This window comes from Ciconia boyciana, chromosome 4 (genome assembly GCF_034638445.1).
Source record: "Ciconia boyciana chromosome 4, ASM3463844v1, whole genome shotgun sequence".
Taxonomy (NCBI): Eukaryota; Metazoa; Chordata; class Aves; order Ciconiiformes; family Ciconiidae; genus Ciconia; species Ciconia boyciana.
Window position 1 is genome coordinate 49,364,499 of NC_132937.1, and position 21,391 is coordinate 49,385,889.

Below are 21,391 nucleotides of genomic sequence, written 5' to 3' on the forward strand. Positions count from 1 at the left end.
ATACTTAAATGAGGAAAAAACCCAGTCATTTCTGAGGCATGACTCAATTGAGTTCTTTGGCTGATTGGCAGATTGAAGTCTTTGCCTGAGCCTTGGGTCTCTCATAACCCACTCAAACCACTTAACATCAGTTATTTTCCTCTATGCAAAACCGGGCTTCCTCATTTGATGAAACCTTTTGTGAGGGCTTAATTATTACCCCTTCCTTACCTTTACTCTCCCATGTGGCATAGAGACTTCTAAAATTTGCGCATCAGGTTAATGATTTTAATCCTGTGTTTCTTAGGAAACTTGTAGAACAGGAAGAATGTGACTGACTTTTCCTCAGCTACTCTAGTTCTGGAAGAATTACAGACTTATAAATTAAATCCTGTATGCTACTGAGAGATTGGGTATTTTCAAGTTTACTCAAAGAAAACTTGGCAATGCTGTGACCCACTCACTGGCATATGGGCTTATCTAACAAATATACATTTTTGGATAACACATATGGACATGGGATCTTGTTCTCAGTTGTAGAACTGTGGGCTATTCCAAATGTCAAGACAAAATGTCAAATTTATCTGTGGAGTTACTCTATCCAGTGAGAAGTGAAGCCAGAGATGAATTTGATCCTTCCTGGACCAGGTAAGATAGGAAACCGTTTAGGTAAGTACTAGATTAGTGAAGAATTAAGTTCTGTATTGACAGGACAAGAAAAAGTGAAAGCAAAGCAAGACATTTGCTGTTCTGGTAGTTTAGACTGTGGATTTTTATGACATCCTCATGCTGAATTGACAATTTTAGGACAAGAACAACATAATTATGCCTAAATCATTGCCTAAATATCACCAAAGATAAAGCAGTGCTTTCTCATAATTTCTTTCAAAAAGTTATGCCTAATCACCTGTATCAGGAGTATTTTGTACTTGTGGTTAGAAATTCAAATTTAACACAGACAGGAAAATTTCACTTTCAAATTATTTTGATAGTTTTATCTGATCAGACCTTTCCTTACACAAAATATATGATTGCTAGCATTTTTGGAAAGAGGCTGTTTAGAAATCTTTTAAAGTATTAAAGTTTATGACAACCCAGAATTTTATAGGAGTGTCTCATTCACCTCTCCCAGTGAAAACTGGCAATCTGGATAAGTCATTGTAATTTAAAATTTTCTTCTCTAACACTTCTTCACATTATGGATTCATTATAAACTTCTTTTTTTCCCCTCCCACTGGAAGCAACTGGTGTGCCTGGAAAGTTCCAAGCAAACTGTGGATGCTTTCATAATCTAAATAAATAAATAAATCATTATAATAACAATGTTGTCAAATCATCTATCCTGATGCAGTTGTACTGACTTGGCATACACTATTAAAGTACATTCACCGCTCTGTCATTTATTTATCTGTAGGCAACGTTCAGAAATTGTAACATCTTACAGAGTAGATAAGGCCATTGTATGAGGGTAACTGCAGATGTCTCAGTAAAAGAAACCCAACACATAACCACATCAGCCCCAATCCCTTCTCTCAGCTACCTGCTTTGTCCCTGCTGCCTATTTCTGCTACCTGGTAGAAAATAAAAAACACACATCTGAGAGTGAAAGAACAACAAAACCAACAAAACTGGTATCCTGAATGTACAGCCTTTCTGTAGTTTGTCTACATTTGTCTTGAAAAGCTTTGTCTTGCATGTTATTTAACATGTGTGGAGTTGGATAAACATTCCAGCAGGATCTAAATATCTAAGTTAAATTCAGCTGGATTTTAATGAAATGGTAGCCCTAATTGAAGATAATTTGAGTTAAGTAAGGTTCTGCTTTTACTAGCACAAGAACTGTACCTTGACTCACTGGGGCTAAGATTACATATTAAGAACATGTTAATTAGCCAGTATTACACAGCACGACAAATGTCCTGGGGTAGGAATTTTCTCCTTAATATTTGGTTGCATGCTGAGTAACATAATGGCCTGACCTGTGCCTAGGGATCTTAGGTGGTACAATAGTAGGAAAAAAGATTGTCATTTGATTTCTGTACTATATTTTTAATAATTTTAATCCTCCATTTTGTGAAAAGGTTTACTGCAAAGAAAATGACCTCATAGTAGAAATGGATTGCAGATGTTCTGCTCAACTAGCTTCACAGAAAACTGCAAACTTCCGAGATAAACTATAGCACTGTAAGGAAAGGTACACTTCCACTCCTCTCCAGTTCTTTTCAGATCAATGAGGTGGAATTACAGTGTCTACAAGTGCCATGAATTCTTCCATTTCTTAATAACTATACATTCTAAATGTAAATTTACAATTAATGACAATAAATCAATTTTATATGTAAAGTTGTTAAGACTTGGCAGCATTTTTTTTATGCCCACATTTTATTTTAATTTATGATGAATACTAAATGGATAGATAAGACTCCACATCTAAATACATGGACAGCAGAAAATTATGCTTATATACCTAGATATTAAGCCATCCACTCTACTCAGTATATATCTGTATACAGATAATGACTTCTCTTAGGCATAAGCTAAACTGTAAGAACCCTAATTTTTCTTTTCATGTTTCAGAGACTTGTACGTATACTTCTATCTCTGTAACAACCTTTAAAACTTTGTATGAAAGTGATGAATAACATACGAAACCTTTGCTCAGTAAGGATTAGTCTACATTAATACTGCAGTCACAGAAGCACAACTGTGAATCAAAACTTTCAATAATTTCCGTTTACTGCACTTAGGTTTGTATTGTAGAGAGGTCCCAGCACACGTCAACAAGATGCTAAACTAGAAGATGCACTCCTGAAACACTCCTAATTTGCCCCAGCTGCTAAAGAGCATTCAGTATACTGGAACAGACTAAAAAAGCAAGGCTGGGGTAAAACTCAAACCTCCAGACTCTTCCCTTTCTACCTCTGCCATACGCATGCAGTGTGGATGTTGGGTCTTTAGCCCCAAATTCATTGCTCTGCAGATCCACTCCTGCTGGGGCAACACTATCTTAATATAGCCACTGTTTAGAAGATCAGAAATGAGATTTGCAAGTCCAGTTAACCCTTTTGTAATATTTAGTATGTCAGCTTCTGCAGCTAATCTCTCAACATCTCAAGTACTTAATTTCCTGCCTTTATGAGCTTGAATTCATTATTTTTTGTACTTAATGTAATAAATTTGACAAACATAAGGCTCAGGAAGATTCTGTAAGTAATTAGCATCAGACCGGGACTGTGTGCAATCATACTGTAATAGAAAACAAGTCTACCAGAATACGTCATGATCAAAATAAAGCCAATTAAAAAAAAAAAAAAATCGACTCATGAAAAGGTGGTAAAAAAATCAATACTATTTTAAGTATTTCTCTCACGATGTTTCTTGACTATCAAACAAAACAGCTTTAAGAAAACAATTCTTAATAAATAAAATAAGTAAATAAAATATTTGGGAGTGTGTTGTTTCTACCTTCAGAACTACTGACATGTTAATATCCTCCTTAACCCTAACATATAGCCTGATTTTAATAGACAAGACCATTTCTCTAGTTAGTATTTCTTTTCTGTATTGTACATTTGCAATGTAGTGGAATTCCCAATGATGTCAATGGATTACCTGATAATGTAGTAGGTGATAAGAGGGAAGCTTATTTACAAAGAAGTAGCTGTAAGAATATAATTAATAAATAAAGGGATGTATATTTCCCAATAATCTTTTCTATCATTGTTAGGTTTAACTTGGAATTTTAGCACATAAAACACATCCATACAACACAAGTGACTTTGGGGTCTTCTTTACAGAACTTTAACTTTGTTTCATGCAGGATTTTTCTTTAAATAAAGAAATTAAAGAATTATTTCCAAAACTAACAAAGAAATACATTATGCAAAAACTCATAAGCATTCAAAATATATTTTTCTAAACAATCAATCTTTCTTTTCTGTAACAGCACCACTGACCAGTTTGTGATCACAGAGCTCCCAGCGAGGTATTATTGTCTCTTACCCGGAGTTTGAAAATTAAGGCGTCGCAGCTCCACTGGGTCCGTGGGGTGGTGAGAGGGGACCTCCTTGCTGTTGGGTATGCTGCTCTTTCTAGAATCAGATTCAGCCCTCTTCCTGCATGGAGAAGGTGAATAGATGTAAACATAAGACTGAAGTGTTAGCTTGACAAATAAAGGTGCCTGAGTGTTTAATCATTCTATTCTAAATGGGAGATGCTTATTTCTGAAAGAGTATTTGATCCATTGCAAAGGTAAAATAACTATTCATGGTGGGTACAGCAGCTACAATTTGCAGTGGCAAAATGAATCTAAATATAGTAATGTCAGAGGGAAAATAACTGCATTCTGTCCTAGACTGATCCTCTAGATCATCATTCTGGGCACCTGAATAGTTAACTATTATAAGATATAACATGAAACTTACAAAAAATCACACTATCTCTATTTTAAAAGCTAGCTAGCTATACCTTTATTAAAAAGTAGCCAACTCTTGAGCATGTAATTAAGAATGAACATGCCAAGTTATTATCATTGAATACTTCATATTTTATATGCAAAGCTCTGCATTGCTTATAAAAAAATAACCTGGAATCTTTGGGTACTTTCAGTATGACAGAGTACAGAAGACACCTATCCCAGAAGACATGTATTCCTTTCACTTTCTAGGAAGTAAGAATCTGCTCTATTGCCTCTCATCTCTGTAAGAGCTGCACTACACAATCTTCATGCATTTGATCACACCTACATATTCAAGGCTCGGATTCTGTATGAATGCTTCTGATCAAATTAAGACTTTCACTGCAATTATAGTACTCCTGTCAATCTGTCCAAATCAAGCTGCAGAAGAGAGAAGGGGAGAGGGGGGGAGGGAGCGGGAGAGAGAGAGAGAAAGAAAGAGAGAAAGAAAGAAAAAGAAAGAAAGAAAGAAAGAAAGAAAGAAAGAGAGAGAAAGAAAGAAAGAAAAAGACAAAGAAAGAAACAAAGAAACAAAGAGAAAGAAAAGTAAAAGAAAGAAAAGGAAGGAAGAGAGAGAAAGAAAGAAGGAAGGAAAGAAAAAAAATTGTGTACGCTTCCCTTTCTCTAGAGAGAAGCACAGTCCACGTGTGTTCTGACTCTGACTGTTCTGGTAAAATGGACTCCCATCATTTGACAGTATCATTTTCTGATGCAAAACATGGAGAACTATGTTACATGAAGAATATCTACCACTCTGTATTTTCATTCAGGAATCTGGAAATTTAATGCTTTAATTTGAAGTAGAATCCTTCTTCACTAGTCCTCTGTAAGTTCCTGAATGAAAATGCAAACTGGTTGATATTTTTCATGTAATATAAAACGACAATGCAAACAGCGGCAAAGAGTTGCTTTGCGAAAACAGAACTGAGATGATTTTAAGGATTACAATAACAAAACCTTTTCCAGGTGTCCAATATTTGCTCTAACATACAACTATTGTTGGGCTTTTTTTTTCTTTCTTTTTTTTATAATTGACTCATAATGTGACAATGCTAAATCTGTTATTATTCCGCTGGGCTCCCCTCTTAGAAATGCTTCAACAGATTTCTTGCTGTTCTTGAAATGATGAACACCTGGTGGCATTCATGAAAGGTGCATACAGCAAGATTTCAAAGACTATGCAAAGAAGCCAAACAGCAACATCGTCGCAGGAATTATTTGGAAGTTACTAGTCCTATGATTTTATGGAAAAAAAAAAAAAGTTTTGCTGTAAAAACATTCCATCTGTTCTCTGGTAAATACCTTAACACATATATTAACTTCTCTTTAGTGAAACAATGAAGATTTAAATCTGATTCTTCTGTTCTTACCCTTTTTAAAAAAAAATATTATGGAGAAATTCAGTTGCAATCCCTTCTTTACTTTTGATTCTGACTATCTCAAACTGCTACCACAGTAGCACAATGCCCTAGTGTTCTTTCTTCTTAAGTAAAGGAGTGTGATTTCAAGCTTTCAAGAAGTATTTTTATCTCTATTTCCTTCTCCCGAAGTCTACATATCAGTGGAACTGTCCAGAGACAAGCTTCATTTACCTTTTTTCCACTTGCAAGTCAGTACTGGGCAGCACAACTTCACATTAATCATATATTCATATGAAATTCATATTCATATATAAATTCCTATAAAAGCACTAAAATCTCTACTAATCATATATCTGAATATTTTGAATACTTATAGGACAATAGAATGGTTTATTTTTTATTATTATTATCAGGATCATTCTGGCTTTTTTGTATCTTTCCAGACTACACAAGACATCATGATTCTTTCAAATTATGCAATGGTTTTGAGACAGGTGGAAAAAATCCACAAAGGACAAATGAGATCACCATATCATTTTCACTTGTAGAACTGTAAGTCAGCATTGAGTCTATGTGTACAGAGCATTATGGAGATTTAGAGCGGCTAACACTTCAACCACAATCATGCATTCCTTCAACAGCTTTCATTATAGCAAAGAACCACTGTTTTAATTTCATTAAAACACAAATAGAACCATATATACTTTGTATAGCTGTGCTGTCTCTTAAAAATGTACCTCATGGAGACACAAAAAAAAAGCAGTGGAACTTGGCTGCATATGTTACGTATGTGCTGTAAACAACATAACAAATCTTTCAGTCGCCTTCATATTCACTTAGACTGACAGATGCCTTGTCTTAGATCATTATAACTTTTTTTTTTGTATTTTTTTCTCCTTTTCTGGATTAAACGAAGAGTGATTACTTCTCACTTCTCACCTGTCAGGTTTACTGCTCCATTTTAATGCAGCAAAGAGGGGAGAAAAGGTGAAAAGTTAGTTGACCAGCAGCAAACAGGGTAAGCATGACAACAGGAGATGTAAGAAATGTTGACTTACAGTAAAGATATATAACTAAACCAAATTAAGAAATGACAGTTCATCAAAATATTTAATGCTTGGGATTCACAGAATAAATGGACACATGGTTAAGTCCAAAGAGAATCTTCTTCTGCTGAAAAAAAATCTCTTTTAGACATTATCTGCAAAGTAGTGCCACCTCAAATTCTAGCCAGTGAGATAATGGAGAATGGGTGTTTAATTTGAGCTATCAAAGTAATGTTAACATTACATTGACAAAAGACATCTCACTAAGATGTAGTTCCCTCTTACAGTCTAGAGAGAAGAGAGATGAGAGGAGGGAGGAGAGAAAAGATGAAAGTGGAGGGCAGAGGAGAAAGGGAAGGAGAGAAAGGGAGAAGAAGAGGGAGAGAAAGGCAAGCGAGGAACAACGTTAAATACATGCAATACATAAGACTTGTACTAAACTAAAAAAAAGAAAAGAAGAAAACTTTAAAAACTATTTTACAAAACCAGTTAATAAAATAGCAAGAAATTTTTAACAGTACCCTGGAAAGTAAGGTAAGCATAAATCTTTCTCCAACAAAGTATTACACACCTTTTTAGATTTAGAAGGAACACAACATACTTGAGGTCTACAGTGATCTATATAGATCTGTACAAAGATCAGCTAAACAGGGAAAATAATTTATTACCTCCCACCAACACGTTCTACTATACAAACACTGTAAATACAGTGTTTGTCTTTCTGTCTGTCTGTTGATCATAATAAATGGGGTTTCTACAAACTTTTAATAGCCTGGAGTCTGCAATGACCAGATTACTCGCATGTTATGAAAAAGTTTTTATAGAACCCTTTATCGTCACTTAAGATTCCCCCATTTTAATTTCTATGCTTTTTTAAATGTCTGTTTTTTTCCCTTAGAAGCATGTTTCTTCTTATAGCTCAAGATTCAGCAGGTGGCCAGCAGGTCAAGGGAGGTGATTCTGCCACTCTACTCCACTCTGGTGAGACCCCACCTGGAGTACTGCATCCAGCTCTGGAGTCCTCAGCACGGGAAAGGCATGGAGCTGTTGGAGCTGGTCCAGAGGAGGGCCACAAATATGACCAGAGGGCTGGAACACCTCTCCTATGAGGAAAGGCTGAGAGAGTTGGGGTTGTTCAGCCTGGAGAAGAGAAGGCTCCAGAGAGACCTTATTGCAGCCTTTCAATACTTAAAGGGGGCTTATAAGAAAGATGGGGACAGACTTTTCAGCAGGCCCTGTTGCGACAGGACGAGGGGTAATGGTTTTAAACTAAAGGAGGGTAGATTCAGACTAGATATAAGGAAGAATTTTTTTACAATGAGGGTGGTGAAACACTGGCACAGGTACCCAGAGAGGTGGTAGATGCCCCATCCCTGGAAACATTCAAGGTCAGGTTGGATGGGGCTCTGAGCAATCTGATCTAGTTGTCCTTGCAGGAGGTTTGGACTAGATGACCTTTAAAGGTCCCTTCCAACCCAAACTATTCTATGATTCTATGATTCAAAGTGCAAAAGTTCACTGTGTTCAAAAGATTCAAGCTTAGGCTCCTGCCTTCTGAACCAAATCAAAAAGCTTGCACTTTATAAGAGCAAATAACACAAAGTCTGTCAAGATGGCTTTCATTTCTTTTCCCTACAAATGGAAACCCACTCCACAAACAAACCTGACTCTAGAAAGATCTAGAATGAGGAACATTTTGTTCTGCATCTGCAAAAGGCTGAAATTAGAGAACTTGTGATTTCTTAAAAACCAGGAGGAACAGCCACATAAATTCATATGTTGGGAAAAAAAAAAAAAAGGTGGATGAAAGGATGCTTCATGGGGACACACACTCTCTTTCTAGTTTGTCAGTTTCTGAGATACACCGAACAATTTCTAGAGCTCTTTAACATTCATTAACTGGGTTCCTAACTATCTAAATCCTGTGTAACTTAACGTGTATCACATATTCAAAAATTAGTAGAAAGGATTTACTCTAGGTTTGCCTAAGCTGTAGGTTGCAGTAGGGTAGTGCTTTATCAAAACCACCTTGAGATATAAACTGTGACTCAAACAGCCCTCATGGTAGTTAGGCGTTGTCTCTAGGCAGTGTTTGAGATTTTGGATATAAATCTTACTATGCTGTATATTTTATTCCATGTTTGAACCAGCAAAAATTTTATTTTCTTGAGGGCAAGAATATGACCAAAAAGAAAGTGATGTTTAGTTAGTTTACTTGGATCCCTACATTTGATTGTTTAGATTTAAGTCCAATACATTAAAGAACTGCTCCCTCCTTTCACTATGACAGTGGTATCACTGCTGCAATGACAGAGAACACTGAACTGGTCACTGGCTGAGTCAGTTCCATTTGCCAAGATATCAGCTCCAGAAAGACAGGAAACTCAACTGTAACTTAGGAAAAAATAATTTTTACTGTGAGGATAGTTGAACACTGGAACAGGTTGCCCAGAGAGTTTGTGGAGTTTCCATTCCTGGATATACTGAAACTTGCCTGGACATGCCTCTGAGCAACCTGCTGTAGCTGGCCATGCTCTGAGCAGGGCTGGGATGGGGCAATCTCCAGAGGTGTGACCCTTTGGTTCTGTGAAATCTGTGAGCTCTTCTGCACACAGTACATTAATTGGCCTCAATTCTGTTGGATATTATACTGCAGCTATATCCAATGACAACAAAATGTACTCTTCACTATTTTCCCCATCTATTACTGTTAAGTACTAAGCTGCAATGACCTTTTGTCTATATTCTAATATATGATCCAAAAAATCTTTCTATGCAGTATCTTTGCTTTCAGATTTTAAGAAGAGTAAATGCAGAGGCAATAACCTTTATACAAACTGACCAACAAATAATAAAGGGGTCAAACATGCTCTCCTACTCTTTGGGACAGTTAAATATGCTTCACACCAACCCACACAACTTATCCACACTATTTGTGATAGCATCTGTTTTAAAGGAGGGCAAGACTTCTTCCCTTAAAATGATTCTTTTAGAAACTGCAGTCGTCCTTTCTCTATGATTGAAATTAAAATGTAAAAGTAGTATTGTAAATCATGAGATTAGCGGTCCAAGTCTGTTCATAAAGGCTTCTGTGGACAAAGGGAATTAAACATTGAGTTACTACCCTTAGCACTTCAAAAGACATGGTCAATTCCCAGTCGTCTTCTTCCCACTGCACATCCTTCAACATCATCTTCCCCTTTTTAATAATTTTTGCATGTGTTTTCATGTATTAGGCAGATGTCCTCTATCGTTTGTTATCTTCTCTCCTTATCATACCTGTTTGTCCTGGTTTCGGCCAGAATAGAATTAATTTTCTTCCTAGTAGCTGGTTCTGTGTTTTGGATTTAGGATGAGAATAATGTTGATAACACAATGATGTTTTAGTTGTTCCTCAGTAGTGCTTACACTAGGCAAGGACTTTTCAGCTTCCCATGCTCTGCTGGGTGCACAAGAAGCTGGGAGGGGGCACAGCCAGGACAGCTGACCCACACTGGCCACAGGGCTATTCCATACCATATGGTGTCATGCTCAGTATAGAAACTGGGGGGAGTTGGCCGGGGGGCAGTGATTGCTGCTTGAGGATGGGCTTGGCATCAGTCAGCGGGTGGTGAGCGGTTGGACCCCTTGGGGTTTTTTTGTTGTTTTTCCTTGGGTTTTGTTCCTCTATCTCTCTTGTTGTTTTCCTTTTCATTACTTCTTCTTTTCTTCTTCTTCTTCTTCTTTTATTTTATTTAAATTATTAAACTGTTCTTATCTCAGCCCACAAGTTTTCTTCCTTTTGCTCTTCAGATTCTCCCCCTCATCCCACCGCACGCAGGGGGGAGGGTGAGTGAGCGGCTGTGTGGTGCTTAGTTGCCAACTGAAGTTAAACCACGACACTGTTGCACTTATGCCCCAATATATTCTAGAAATATACTTGTAACATTTCCTGTATCCATGAAAATGTCTTGTTTTCCTATTTTTTATTGCATATTTTTACCATGTCCAACTCCTGTAGCCACAGTAATTCCCTTTAACAGAGTCAACTCAGAAATTAAATTTCACTGTTTTCTCAAAGCATTATGCTAAATAGCCCTACTGTCTTGTCTAGTTATTGCTGTTCTACAGACAGTAAAGCTATCAAACACTAGCTGTTAGCCTGCATCCAGGTTGCATACTCTGGAAAAAAAATATCCAATTATATATTACTTTTTTAACAGAAATGAAAAGTTCACAGAGGACCACAGACTGGTAAAACTGTAGTCATAATTTCTTAAAGGTAATTTGCCAAATCAATGCAGTTTAACAATATACAGCTTATAGCTGAAAATAGAAAAATAAATAAATAAATATGGACATTGACCTGAACAGTTCTAGTACTAGTAGTAAATAACAGATGGAAAATGTGTCCCCCATTTTCAGTGAATGACAATCTCTTCACACTACTGATGAACAAATTTTACTTGATCATTTGTGGAATATGCCTATAATTTTTTTGGTAATAGAATTTAAGATTGTTATAAAAATCAATATTTCCAGAAGCAGTTACACATCTGCTTTATATGCCATTGTTTGGATTTGTTTTGTAGTATGGGAGAAGTTTTACTTTTAATATTCCAAAATAATCAGAAGAAAGGAGTATTTCACTTTTAGCATATCTCTAATGACTAGTTTTTGAAGTGACAGGCAGACACAAATAGAGGTTCACTGGTTGCTAATCAATTAGATTAGCTGAGACAGTAGGCACTAATAGAAACCTTCAGGAGACATAGTATCTGCAAGCAATAGACCATGTATTATGCTGCTGTATGATTACAGCCCTAAAGAACATTCTGTAAATGTGTATCTATCTGGAATCCAAAGTTAAGGTTAACCCTGGACTGTTTTTTTACTGCTGAACAGAGAATTCTCTTTCCAAACCCTGAAACTAGCTTTCTACATGCAGCTTCAGAGGTATTTGACTGGAGATGCTTAGGGTGGGAAGAGTGTACAGGGTAGGAGAATTTAAATATTTATATGCAGGTGATAGCATCATAGCCATTAATTTTAGAAGACATACTCCATTTAATGAAATTATCCCTAGTGCGCCCCCCCGCCCCCGACAAGGTCACAGCATCTTTATAGTATTCCCCAATTATACTTTATCAAGATATTTTAAAAATGTATTAGTTAAAATCTAAACATTAAAATAAACTTTGTGGATTTGATTCTTTGGTTTTGATTTAGTATCTTGACCCCTGTGAACTCATTTATACTGTAAAAGGTCGCTATGTATAAACTAAGGCACCATCCACAGTTTTCATCTAGTGTCTTGTAAGGCAGAGGAAATTCCTTTGTGTAATAGCAAACTTACACCTGTGTCATAGACAGTGAAAGAAGCATAAGTGAAGTTTGATCTCACTGCAAGATTAGTAAAAAACAGCTACTGATGTTTCTTTAATCTCTCAGTTCAGAGCTTCAAATTCATATAGATACGCTGCCAAATTGAGGCCAACTGTCAAAAGTAAAAACTCAAATTATTTGAGTGGAGATGAAAATCATGTTTAACATCAAGCTGAATGTAACCCCTAATGTATTACTATTACACATCTAAAAATAAGTTTTAAAACGTCAAATGTGCGAATTTCATTCATATTTATATGCAAGCACATATTTTCTTCACAAATGTATGCAAAGTGGAAAAAACATTTAAATGCAGAAATGTTAATAGAGTGTCATCAACAGAAAAATTTACCCACATACCTGTAATTATTGTAAACTTTCAGTCAATCTACTAAAATTTCTGCAGTGTTCTGGAAACCATTAATAAATATGGAAATATCCCAAAGCAATGACAGTTACTACTGTAGTACAAAAAAATACAGTGTGGAACAGTATTATAAAATGGCCAATATATCAGGAAGTTACACACTTGGTAAGAAAACTTACCTTTTATAAAGAAGTATAGCAATAACAATACAGATGATAAACACAACTGCAAGAACTGGTCCAACAACCCAAATCAAGCCTTCTTCCTCATCTGTAATTGGTTGGGGATCAAGATCCATCGACACAACAGGATCAGAATACGGGCTGGTTGCATACATGGTCTATACAAATAAAATAAATCTTAACTTAATGAGAAAGGAGTGCATTTAAAATAGTAACTATCCTAGATCTAAAATAGATCTATACAAGATAATGATGCAATGAACATAGCTGTAAAAATGCTATTTTTCTTCAAGTCAGGAAGTATATAAACTTGCAAACTTAACGATGTGTTGTTATTACTGTCTTTATTTTGTGTTCCACATATTAGCAGTGATCTGCAGACAAATGAGGTAACACAGTCCTTCACAGAACGCTTTGCAACTTAAGCAGAGAATGAGAAAATGAAGTATTAGGAATATAACCAATCTGTTACTCGTTTTTGGCTTTTGTTTTAGTTTCATATTGGCTTTACGCTACTTCTTCCTGCAAGACATGAAAGGATACTTCTGAAAGAAAGAGTACTATAGGGAAAAATAAAGGGGACTGAAGGTAGGAGGTTCCTAGAAAAGGGTCCTGTGGCAATAGTAGGGTGCATTTTGATCAGTCAAAAACTGTCTGACAGAGTGTTCTTACAGCAGATGGAGACAACTTGAATTTAAGACTGAAAAACAGGGGAAGCCACTGTTGAATATGAAGGGAAGCTGAATATTCAAAGTCTTTCTTAGGGATGGAACTGGAATTATGAACCAACAGAGGCTGTTGAAAATCTTTGCCTTACCAGATGGTGCAAAGCCAGCTGGCCTAGGTTAAGACCTGTGATAAGAAAATAGTAACTTTTTTTTTTTATTCTGGTCTGACCTGAGATGTCTGATCTATGGCTGAGTGCAGAGTTAAAACAGCAGACAGGAGAGGCTGAGGAACCAGCCTGCTAAAATTGGATCATGTAAAGAACTCTGAGCTACAGTAAAGTCAGAAGTGGAGAATAGTTTGTACTTATTTCTTGTCTTTGCTGGAGTGTCTCCACCAGCACTAAACTAGGATTTGAACTACAGCTCTTGCAAAGGACTTAAAAACTTGATTCAGCAGTAGATCAGGAATGCTAGCTAAGATAGAATAAGATAACCAGGAGAAGAGATTAGTTTTCATTTACCATATTTGCACTGTATTCTGAAAGATGCCCTAAGCCAGGACAAGTGTTATCAAAAGAGACATGTATTTTTACACTTCATTTGGCCTTGTTTTGGGCTCTGGGCTACGACCGTGTCTGGTTTTAAGGTTAGAGATAGGATTAGGTCCGGCAAAGCTGAGGCACTTACACTAGCTGGTACTGAGCTAGTACCCATGACAACTATGTCCAGTTATGTTATGCTCTGTTACTAAACCTGGCACCAAATGTTTTAAAAGTCTGCGATTGCTGTTTAGAAACTGGGGAGTCTCCATGTTCCATTCCTGAAACACCTGATCTGACTGAGTTTTTTTTCCCAGCTTCAGTATTCTCAAAAGATAGAAAAAAGCCCATTGCTACAGTAAGAAACTCTTTGTATTTAGCCTCTTCCTTTGGAGCAGGCAGAAAAAATACCTGGAAAGGGATACAGAGGGACACTGAGGGACAACATTATGAGCACTTACTATCTGTTCTCCAATAAATAGGATTTTGCTTTTAATTTTCAACCTACCTGTATTAATGACTCATTTAAACTCATTTATTATTTTGCCAAATTTATCTACTGGTTTTTTTCCTGCCTCTTGATAACATGCTTAACATATTTATAGACCGTAATCATAAGCTCTCTCAGCTTCCATTTTACTAAGTTAAACAAATTCAGACCTCCCCATGCCCTCTTTAAAGCAAGTTCTCCATTCTCACAATCAACAATCAATTTTTCACACAATCATTCTCACAATCAACAAGAAATTTTGTGTTCTCTGAAGGAGAAACCTTATGTAAAAAGTATTTTGAATATTGGGAAAAACATCCCTCACAAGTTACAACTCAGACACCAGTAGGATCTGTAGTCCTAGAAGAAAAACAGCTATATTGAGAGCAGATACACCGGAGCATTGGGAGTTGAAGCCCACTCACCATTACAAACTCTTCACTCTCTGTGACTACCTCATGCTACTTAATCACATAGATGTTTCAGATGGCATGCTAAGATATTGTCCATATTGTAAGTTTAGTAATGCCTTTTGAAATCATCAACAGTAGGCCCCTGGATATATTTTGCCATACCAGCCTTTTCAGCTGTAAATTTACAACCCTATTTATACCTGCTTTTTCATCCTGATTTCTCTCTAACAAAGTAATAACCTTAGGGTTGTATGAAATGACCAATGCCTTAATTAACATAGAAAAATAAGTAAGAAAGGGTATTTTGTATTGAAAAGATCAATTTTAGTGCAGGTAATTTCTGGCACACAGATTTTTGGCTATCTAACTTTATAGCCAAAAGCTGTCTACTTTCTCCAATTCAAAGCTTTCTGATGCAGTGCCTTCAGAATTCTCTGTCTACACAGCCACTGTCAAAAAGTGAAAGGAGAACTTTTGATTTATCTTAGAGCATCCAGGAGGCACTTATTTTATTTTCAAATGAAGCTATATATTCAAAAGTATCCAAACTGAAACTACTTTCTCATTGTGTTTAAGTAGGCAAATTCTGTTGACATCAAGAAAGCAATTGTAAGGTTACACACTGGAAGCATTTGATTAGAATTCAGATTATTGGTGTAGTAGGTTCAAGTAGTTGAGCCAGCAAATGTACCTGTCAGGTTTAGGTACCAATTAGAAAGATACCATACTACACACTGTATATTAAAATGTTAATGTCTATTGCAACTTCTTTCAACAGTCCTATTTCTGTCTTCTTTTTTTTTTATTATATTACATGCAGTAGATTAACTAACTCAAGCATAAAGGGACATAACTACGAAATGAATTACATAAAGGAATGACAGCTCATTATTTAGCTCACCTCTGGAATTTTCCTTATTATTGAATTATTTCTAGCTTTCTAACAATTCACTGATAAAGTTGTTAGGGAATGACTGTAACTAAAGAGGCTAGCTGTGCATGTCTCTTATTCAACAAATCTTTCCAAGAATCCTGCATATCCAACACCACTATGCAATGGTAGTATTAAGGCAAGAGAGGAACTCTTTTTTAAACACATCAAGAAAGATGCTGCTGTGAAGTTCATGCCTCAGAACCTGTGTCAATGATCTCAAACAGCAGAGCATGTAATTTGCGAAGGATCACAACACAGCTAATAAAAGATGATCCTTAGGTTGCAGTTATACACAGAAGTAACATAAAGATACAAGCAAAATAGAAAAGGTCAAGGAATTAATTGGAACTAAGCAAGGAAACACTCGCTTTAGACATGCTCTGACACATATTGTAAAAAAATAGCTTTTGGGAATAAGCATTGAAAAAACGTGTTCATGATTGTGGAAAGGTAATTTTGGGATTGAAAAATATTAACTAACTTACAGATTCTGAGTGCTCCATTACAGCCAACACAAAGAAGACATATTCTTGACCGCTCTGCAGTTGCTTATTCTCAAAGCCACCGTAATGCTTCTTATCCCCCAACGTGAACTCCGTAGGAAGAACTTCAAAGTGAGCTGCAATATATGGCTTTAATTCAACTTCCCTCCCAAGACGAATGCTTCTGCGTTTCCTAGCTATCTCCCTAAGCAGCTTTAGAATGAAGGGAGGGGAAAGAGAGAGAGAGAGAGAGAGAAAGCAAGAACAGAAGATAACTGTAAACAATTTTGATGTAACTTATTGACAATGTAATGAGGAAATTTAATGCATGACCAGGAACTACAAAAGTACAATTTATCCACATTTCATGGGGCGTATCAGTATTACTAAATCAGTTATTGCAAAATCGTCCAATTTCTTGCCATCCCTGTTAAGATAAGGTACTAGGTAGCAATTGCACTGCCCAGACTACAAACATAAAACAATTAGATCAATTTTCAGTGTCTGATATTGTTGTTTCTGGGGGAGTGAAAAAGCTAATAAAGCAATATATCTTCTCTAGGGATACATATACACACACATCTTATTACACACCATATAGATATATGTGTGTGTTTATATATATATGAAGTCAGTCATAGAATAGAATCATAGAATCATTTATGTTGGAAAAGACCCTTAAGATCATTGAGTCCAACTGTAAACCTAACACTGCCAAGTCCACCACTAAACCATGTCCCTAACCACCACATCTACACATCTTTTAAATACCTCCAGGGATAGTGACTCAAGCACTTCCCTGGGCAGCCTGTTCCAATGCTTGACAATCCTTTCGGTAAAGAAACTTTTCCTAATATCCAGTCTAAACCTCCCCTGGCACAACTTGAGCCCATTTCCTCTCGTCCTATCACTTGTTACCTGGGAGAAGAGACCGACCCCCACCTCTCTACAACCTCCTTTCAGGTAGTTGTAGAGAGCAATAAGGTCTCCCCTCAGCCTCCTTTTCTCCAGGCTAAACAACCCCAGTTCCCTCAGCCGCTCCTCACAGGACTTGTGCTCCAGACCCGTCACCAGCTTTGTTGCCCTTCTCTGGACACGCTCCAGCACCTCAATGTCTTTCTTGCAGTGAGGGGCCCAAAACTGAACACAGTGTTTGAGGTGCGGCCTCACCAGTGCTGAGTACAGAGGCACGATCACTTCCCTAATGCATAATAAAATTTTTTCCCTCCCTATGAATATGCAAGGACTTCCTTATCTCCTGTTTGATACAACAAAACTTAGGAAGTCCTATGATGTAATTATTTAAAAACCAGGAATAAAAAATACAAAATTGAAAAAAAAATCCTGCTTTTTGAAAATCAATTTATATTAACTATTTTTAACTTTTTCTGGTAACTCTGACATACAAACAACTCAATACAAAGTAGCTATGAATAGCTATATTTTTTTTCTCTCTAACATGAGGGCTACTATGCTGGTTTTGGCTGGGATAAGAGTTAATTTTCTTCATAGTAGCTAGTATGGGGCTATGTTTTGGATTTGTGCTGAAAACTGTGCTGATAATACAAGGATGTTTTAGTTACTGATGAGCCGTGCTTACACAGAGTCAAGGCCTTTTGTGCTTCTCACGTCACCCCATGAGCGAGTAGGCTGGGGGTGCACAAGGAGTTGGGAGGGGACACAGCTGGGACAGCTGACCCCAACTGACCAACAGTTTATAGCTGTTATTGCTGTTTAGCGATTAATTGACAAGCTTCTGTGCTTGCCATGGGGCTTGCTTGCTTTGCTGTATATGAGAATCTAGTGCTCATTAGTGGCTGCTTTTTGTTTTCACTGCTTGCCGTGCTGCTGCACTGCTGATCATCTGACTCTGCTGTGCCTGGGTACCTTTTGATAACAGCAATGGCCATGTGCCTGGGCTGGCAGATGGCCAGGGCATCGCTGCTGTTTCTGTGCTGTTGTACTAGACAGGCTGGAACTCCAGTGTGAACTCGAGTCAAAGGGACTGTGACCTGTGCATGAGCCCACATGGGAGCAGGACACCCGGAGTGTCTGTGGCTGTGAATAAGCCCATGCCAGAATGGGTACATTTTGATGCATCTGTGGCCGTGGTTATGTCTATGCTGCAGCAAGTATACCCCTGAAGGGCTTGTGGCCCAAGGATAAGTCCACGCTGGAGAATGTACACCTTGAAGCATCTGTGGTTGTGCTGGAGCTCCTCAAAGTATGTGGCCATGGATAAGCCCACAACAGAGCAGGTACTCCCCTGGAGGGACTGCAGTCTGTAGGTAAATCCAAGCTGGAGCAGGGGTAAGAGGAGGAGTTCATTGCAATGTTAAACCCTGTGGTCCGGTCCAAAGGTACCAGGGGTAGAGATTGTAATGGAAATACCTTTAAATTGTTGTAACCCGGGATTTGAGTTGCATGTCATAGGCGTTACTATAGCAGGAACCACCTGAACCAATGGAGGAGAAGCCTTACAAGAAGCAGTGCAAGTGCAGCAGTGACCCGATCTGAGCTGGCTTTGGTGCCCAGTAACTCCATGCAACACACCACCTCTCCTGTCCTGAGTGACCACCATAACAGATGGAGCCCAAAGTAATGGACTAAATGAACTCAATGGACATTTTGTGGACATTTCTGGACATTTTACAGACATTTAACAAGGATGGTGCATAGACTAAGGGAATGATATCTGTGTATTATATCAAAGGATGGGAAGGAGAGTGGAGGTTAAGGAGGATGTATTGGACAGTGTGGGACCTCAGCATGACGTAAATGATGTGGAATACGGGGTGGAGAATAGGCTGGTTTTGTCTGGGATACAGTTAATTTTATTCATAGTAGCTAGTATGGGGCTATGTTTTGGATTTGTACTGAAAACTGTGCTGATAATACAAGGATGTTTTAGTTACTGATGAGCCGTGCTTACACAGAGTCAAGGCCTTTTGTGCTTCTCACGTCACCCCACCAGCGAGTAGGCTGGGGGTGCACAAGGAGTTGGGAGGGGACACAGCTGGGACAGCTGACCCCAACTGACCAAAGGGATATCTGAGACCATATGACGTCATGCTCAGCATATAGAGCTGGGGAAGAAGGAAGGGGGGGGCCGTTCGGAGTGATGGCATTTGTCTTCCCAAGTAACTGTTACGTGTGATGGAGCCCTGCTTTCCTGGAGATGGCCGAACACCTGCCTGCCGATGGGAAGTAGTGAATGAATTCCTTATTTTGCTTTGCTTGTGTGCGCGGCTTTTGCTTTCCCTGCTAAACTGTCTTTATCTCAACCCACAAGTTTTCTCACTTTTACTCTTCTGATTCTCTTCCCCATCCCAGCAGGGGGGAGTGAGTGAGAGGCTGTGGGGGGCTTAGTTGCTGGCTGGGGTTAAACCACGACAACTACCAAGCACTCTTGGCAATATTAAATTCCTGAACATCTCAGGGAAAAGAGTGCTTTCCAATGTACTTCACAAACAGTAAATGAAGTGCACAAGAGTTTATAGGAATGATATGTTAACATATCTTCCATCCCAAACCCGAAATTGACTGCCATTTTATTTGTTCAAAAGCACCAAAAGTTGTGTTCTTCATGATTTGTACAACACTATACACTAGATTGGTGACAGGAATCAATCACAGGACCTATGAATCCTAAGACAACTTTTCTACTGCTAGACTACAAAATATTATCTACCACCCTATCATACACAGCCCACACTTCAGATTTTAACTGCCTAATCTGACTTTCAAAATGTAACTTTTCCTTGTTTCATAAAATATTTCTTCTGATGAACAAAACTAAAATTTATACCAGCACATTTATGACAAGATTAGATGCTAGGTTCAAACTTACATATACTAACTAATGAAGCAACTTAAGCTCAGCTGGTATAATCCATTGATGAATTACTTATTAAATGAGACAAATGCTTATTCAGTATCTTTTATCACTTTAGATGTACTAGCATTTAACAAATATTAATCTGATTTGATTACAAGGAGCCTGAACTTTTCCTAGGTGATAAGTGATGACTTCTAAGGCCTCTTTATGGTTCCCCTCATTTTTCACTTATGAAACTTATTCAATGTCCTGTAGTCTCAGACTCCAATCATAAATTTTTCCAAGGTCACACGGTTCTTTTAGGCTTTTCAGCACACAGTGATAATACAACAGATTAGCACAAACTTCTTTGTTAGGAGGAGGAGACAAATCTCCAGAGCTAGATAGAGATCAATAAAAAAAGATATTAAAATCTAATTTCACTATATATTTTCAGTTTAAAGCACATGTTTAGTCAGAGAAGCTCTCTCTTGCTTCAGCCTCTTCTTCAGTGTTATGCCTCAGCTTAGCTAGCACATCTCCTTGCCTTCCCCACATGGGATCTTGTATTTTGCAATTACACAATTAACAATTCTGATGCATGTAAAACAATCTACTATTCACTCTGCTACTGAGACAGAAGCTTGTAATACTGATTACTTTAACACCCTTTCTCACTGAAGTATGTATTTCAAACACAGGCTACAGACAGACACAGAAGCAACCTGTACCACTTGGATCCAAACTTCCTTAGCATTGAGGGCATTTAATGTTACCCCTTTGAAGATCTACACAGTCAGCTGCTTTCCACCCCTAAGGTTAAGTCTGATCTCTGTTGCAGAGATTTTACATTCATTTAACTCTATCAATTTCCATTCTCCAACACAAAAGCTGGTACACTGCAATAGATCCCCTGAGCAAAAAAGAACTGGACATAATTTGAGGCTAGAAATCCTTATTCATTACTCAAGGACTCTATTACAATCAGCAGTCCATATTTCTCTTTCATTCTTCCTAAACAGTTTAATGAGCAGCTAGAGTAAATTTGCATGGTATAAAAATAAGGGCAGTAGAGAACTGTAATATTAGAACATTTCTATTTAGTTGCTTTATTGAAGGTGACTCTCACATCTGTTGGTAGCTTCCTATGCCCTGGGTAGAGTTACTGAGGGCAGAACATGAGGCAGAGACTAATCAAAGTTTGTTCCAGGTTACTTCAGCCCTTATAAGATCTGCTGAGGGAAGCACTCTGTGAAACATTTATGTCTAGATGAAGCCATATTTTATAAAGAT

At 37.6% G+C, this 21,391-nt stretch overlaps 1 protein-coding gene across 4 annotated transcripts in view; it reads right to left on the reverse strand.

Moving 5' to 3' along the window:
• Nucleotides 1–21,391, reverse strand: part of PTPRD (protein tyrosine phosphatase receptor type D) — a 380,545-nt gene that overhangs the window by 82,404 nt on the left and 276,750 nt on the right. For all 4 annotated transcript variants that reach the window (XM_072859514.1, XM_072859513.1, XM_072859512.1 and 1 more), the window contains 3 exons: nucleotides 16,285–16,494; nucleotides 12,753–12,913; nucleotides 3,982–4,094 (listed from right to left, as the gene is read on the reverse strand). In XM_072859514.1, the coding sequence (XP_072715615.1) occupies nucleotides 3,982–4,094; nucleotides 12,753–12,913; nucleotides 16,285–16,494 (484 nt within the window). The remainder of the gene's footprint in view (nucleotides 1–3,981; nucleotides 4,095–12,752; nucleotides 12,914–16,284; nucleotides 16,495–21,391) is intronic.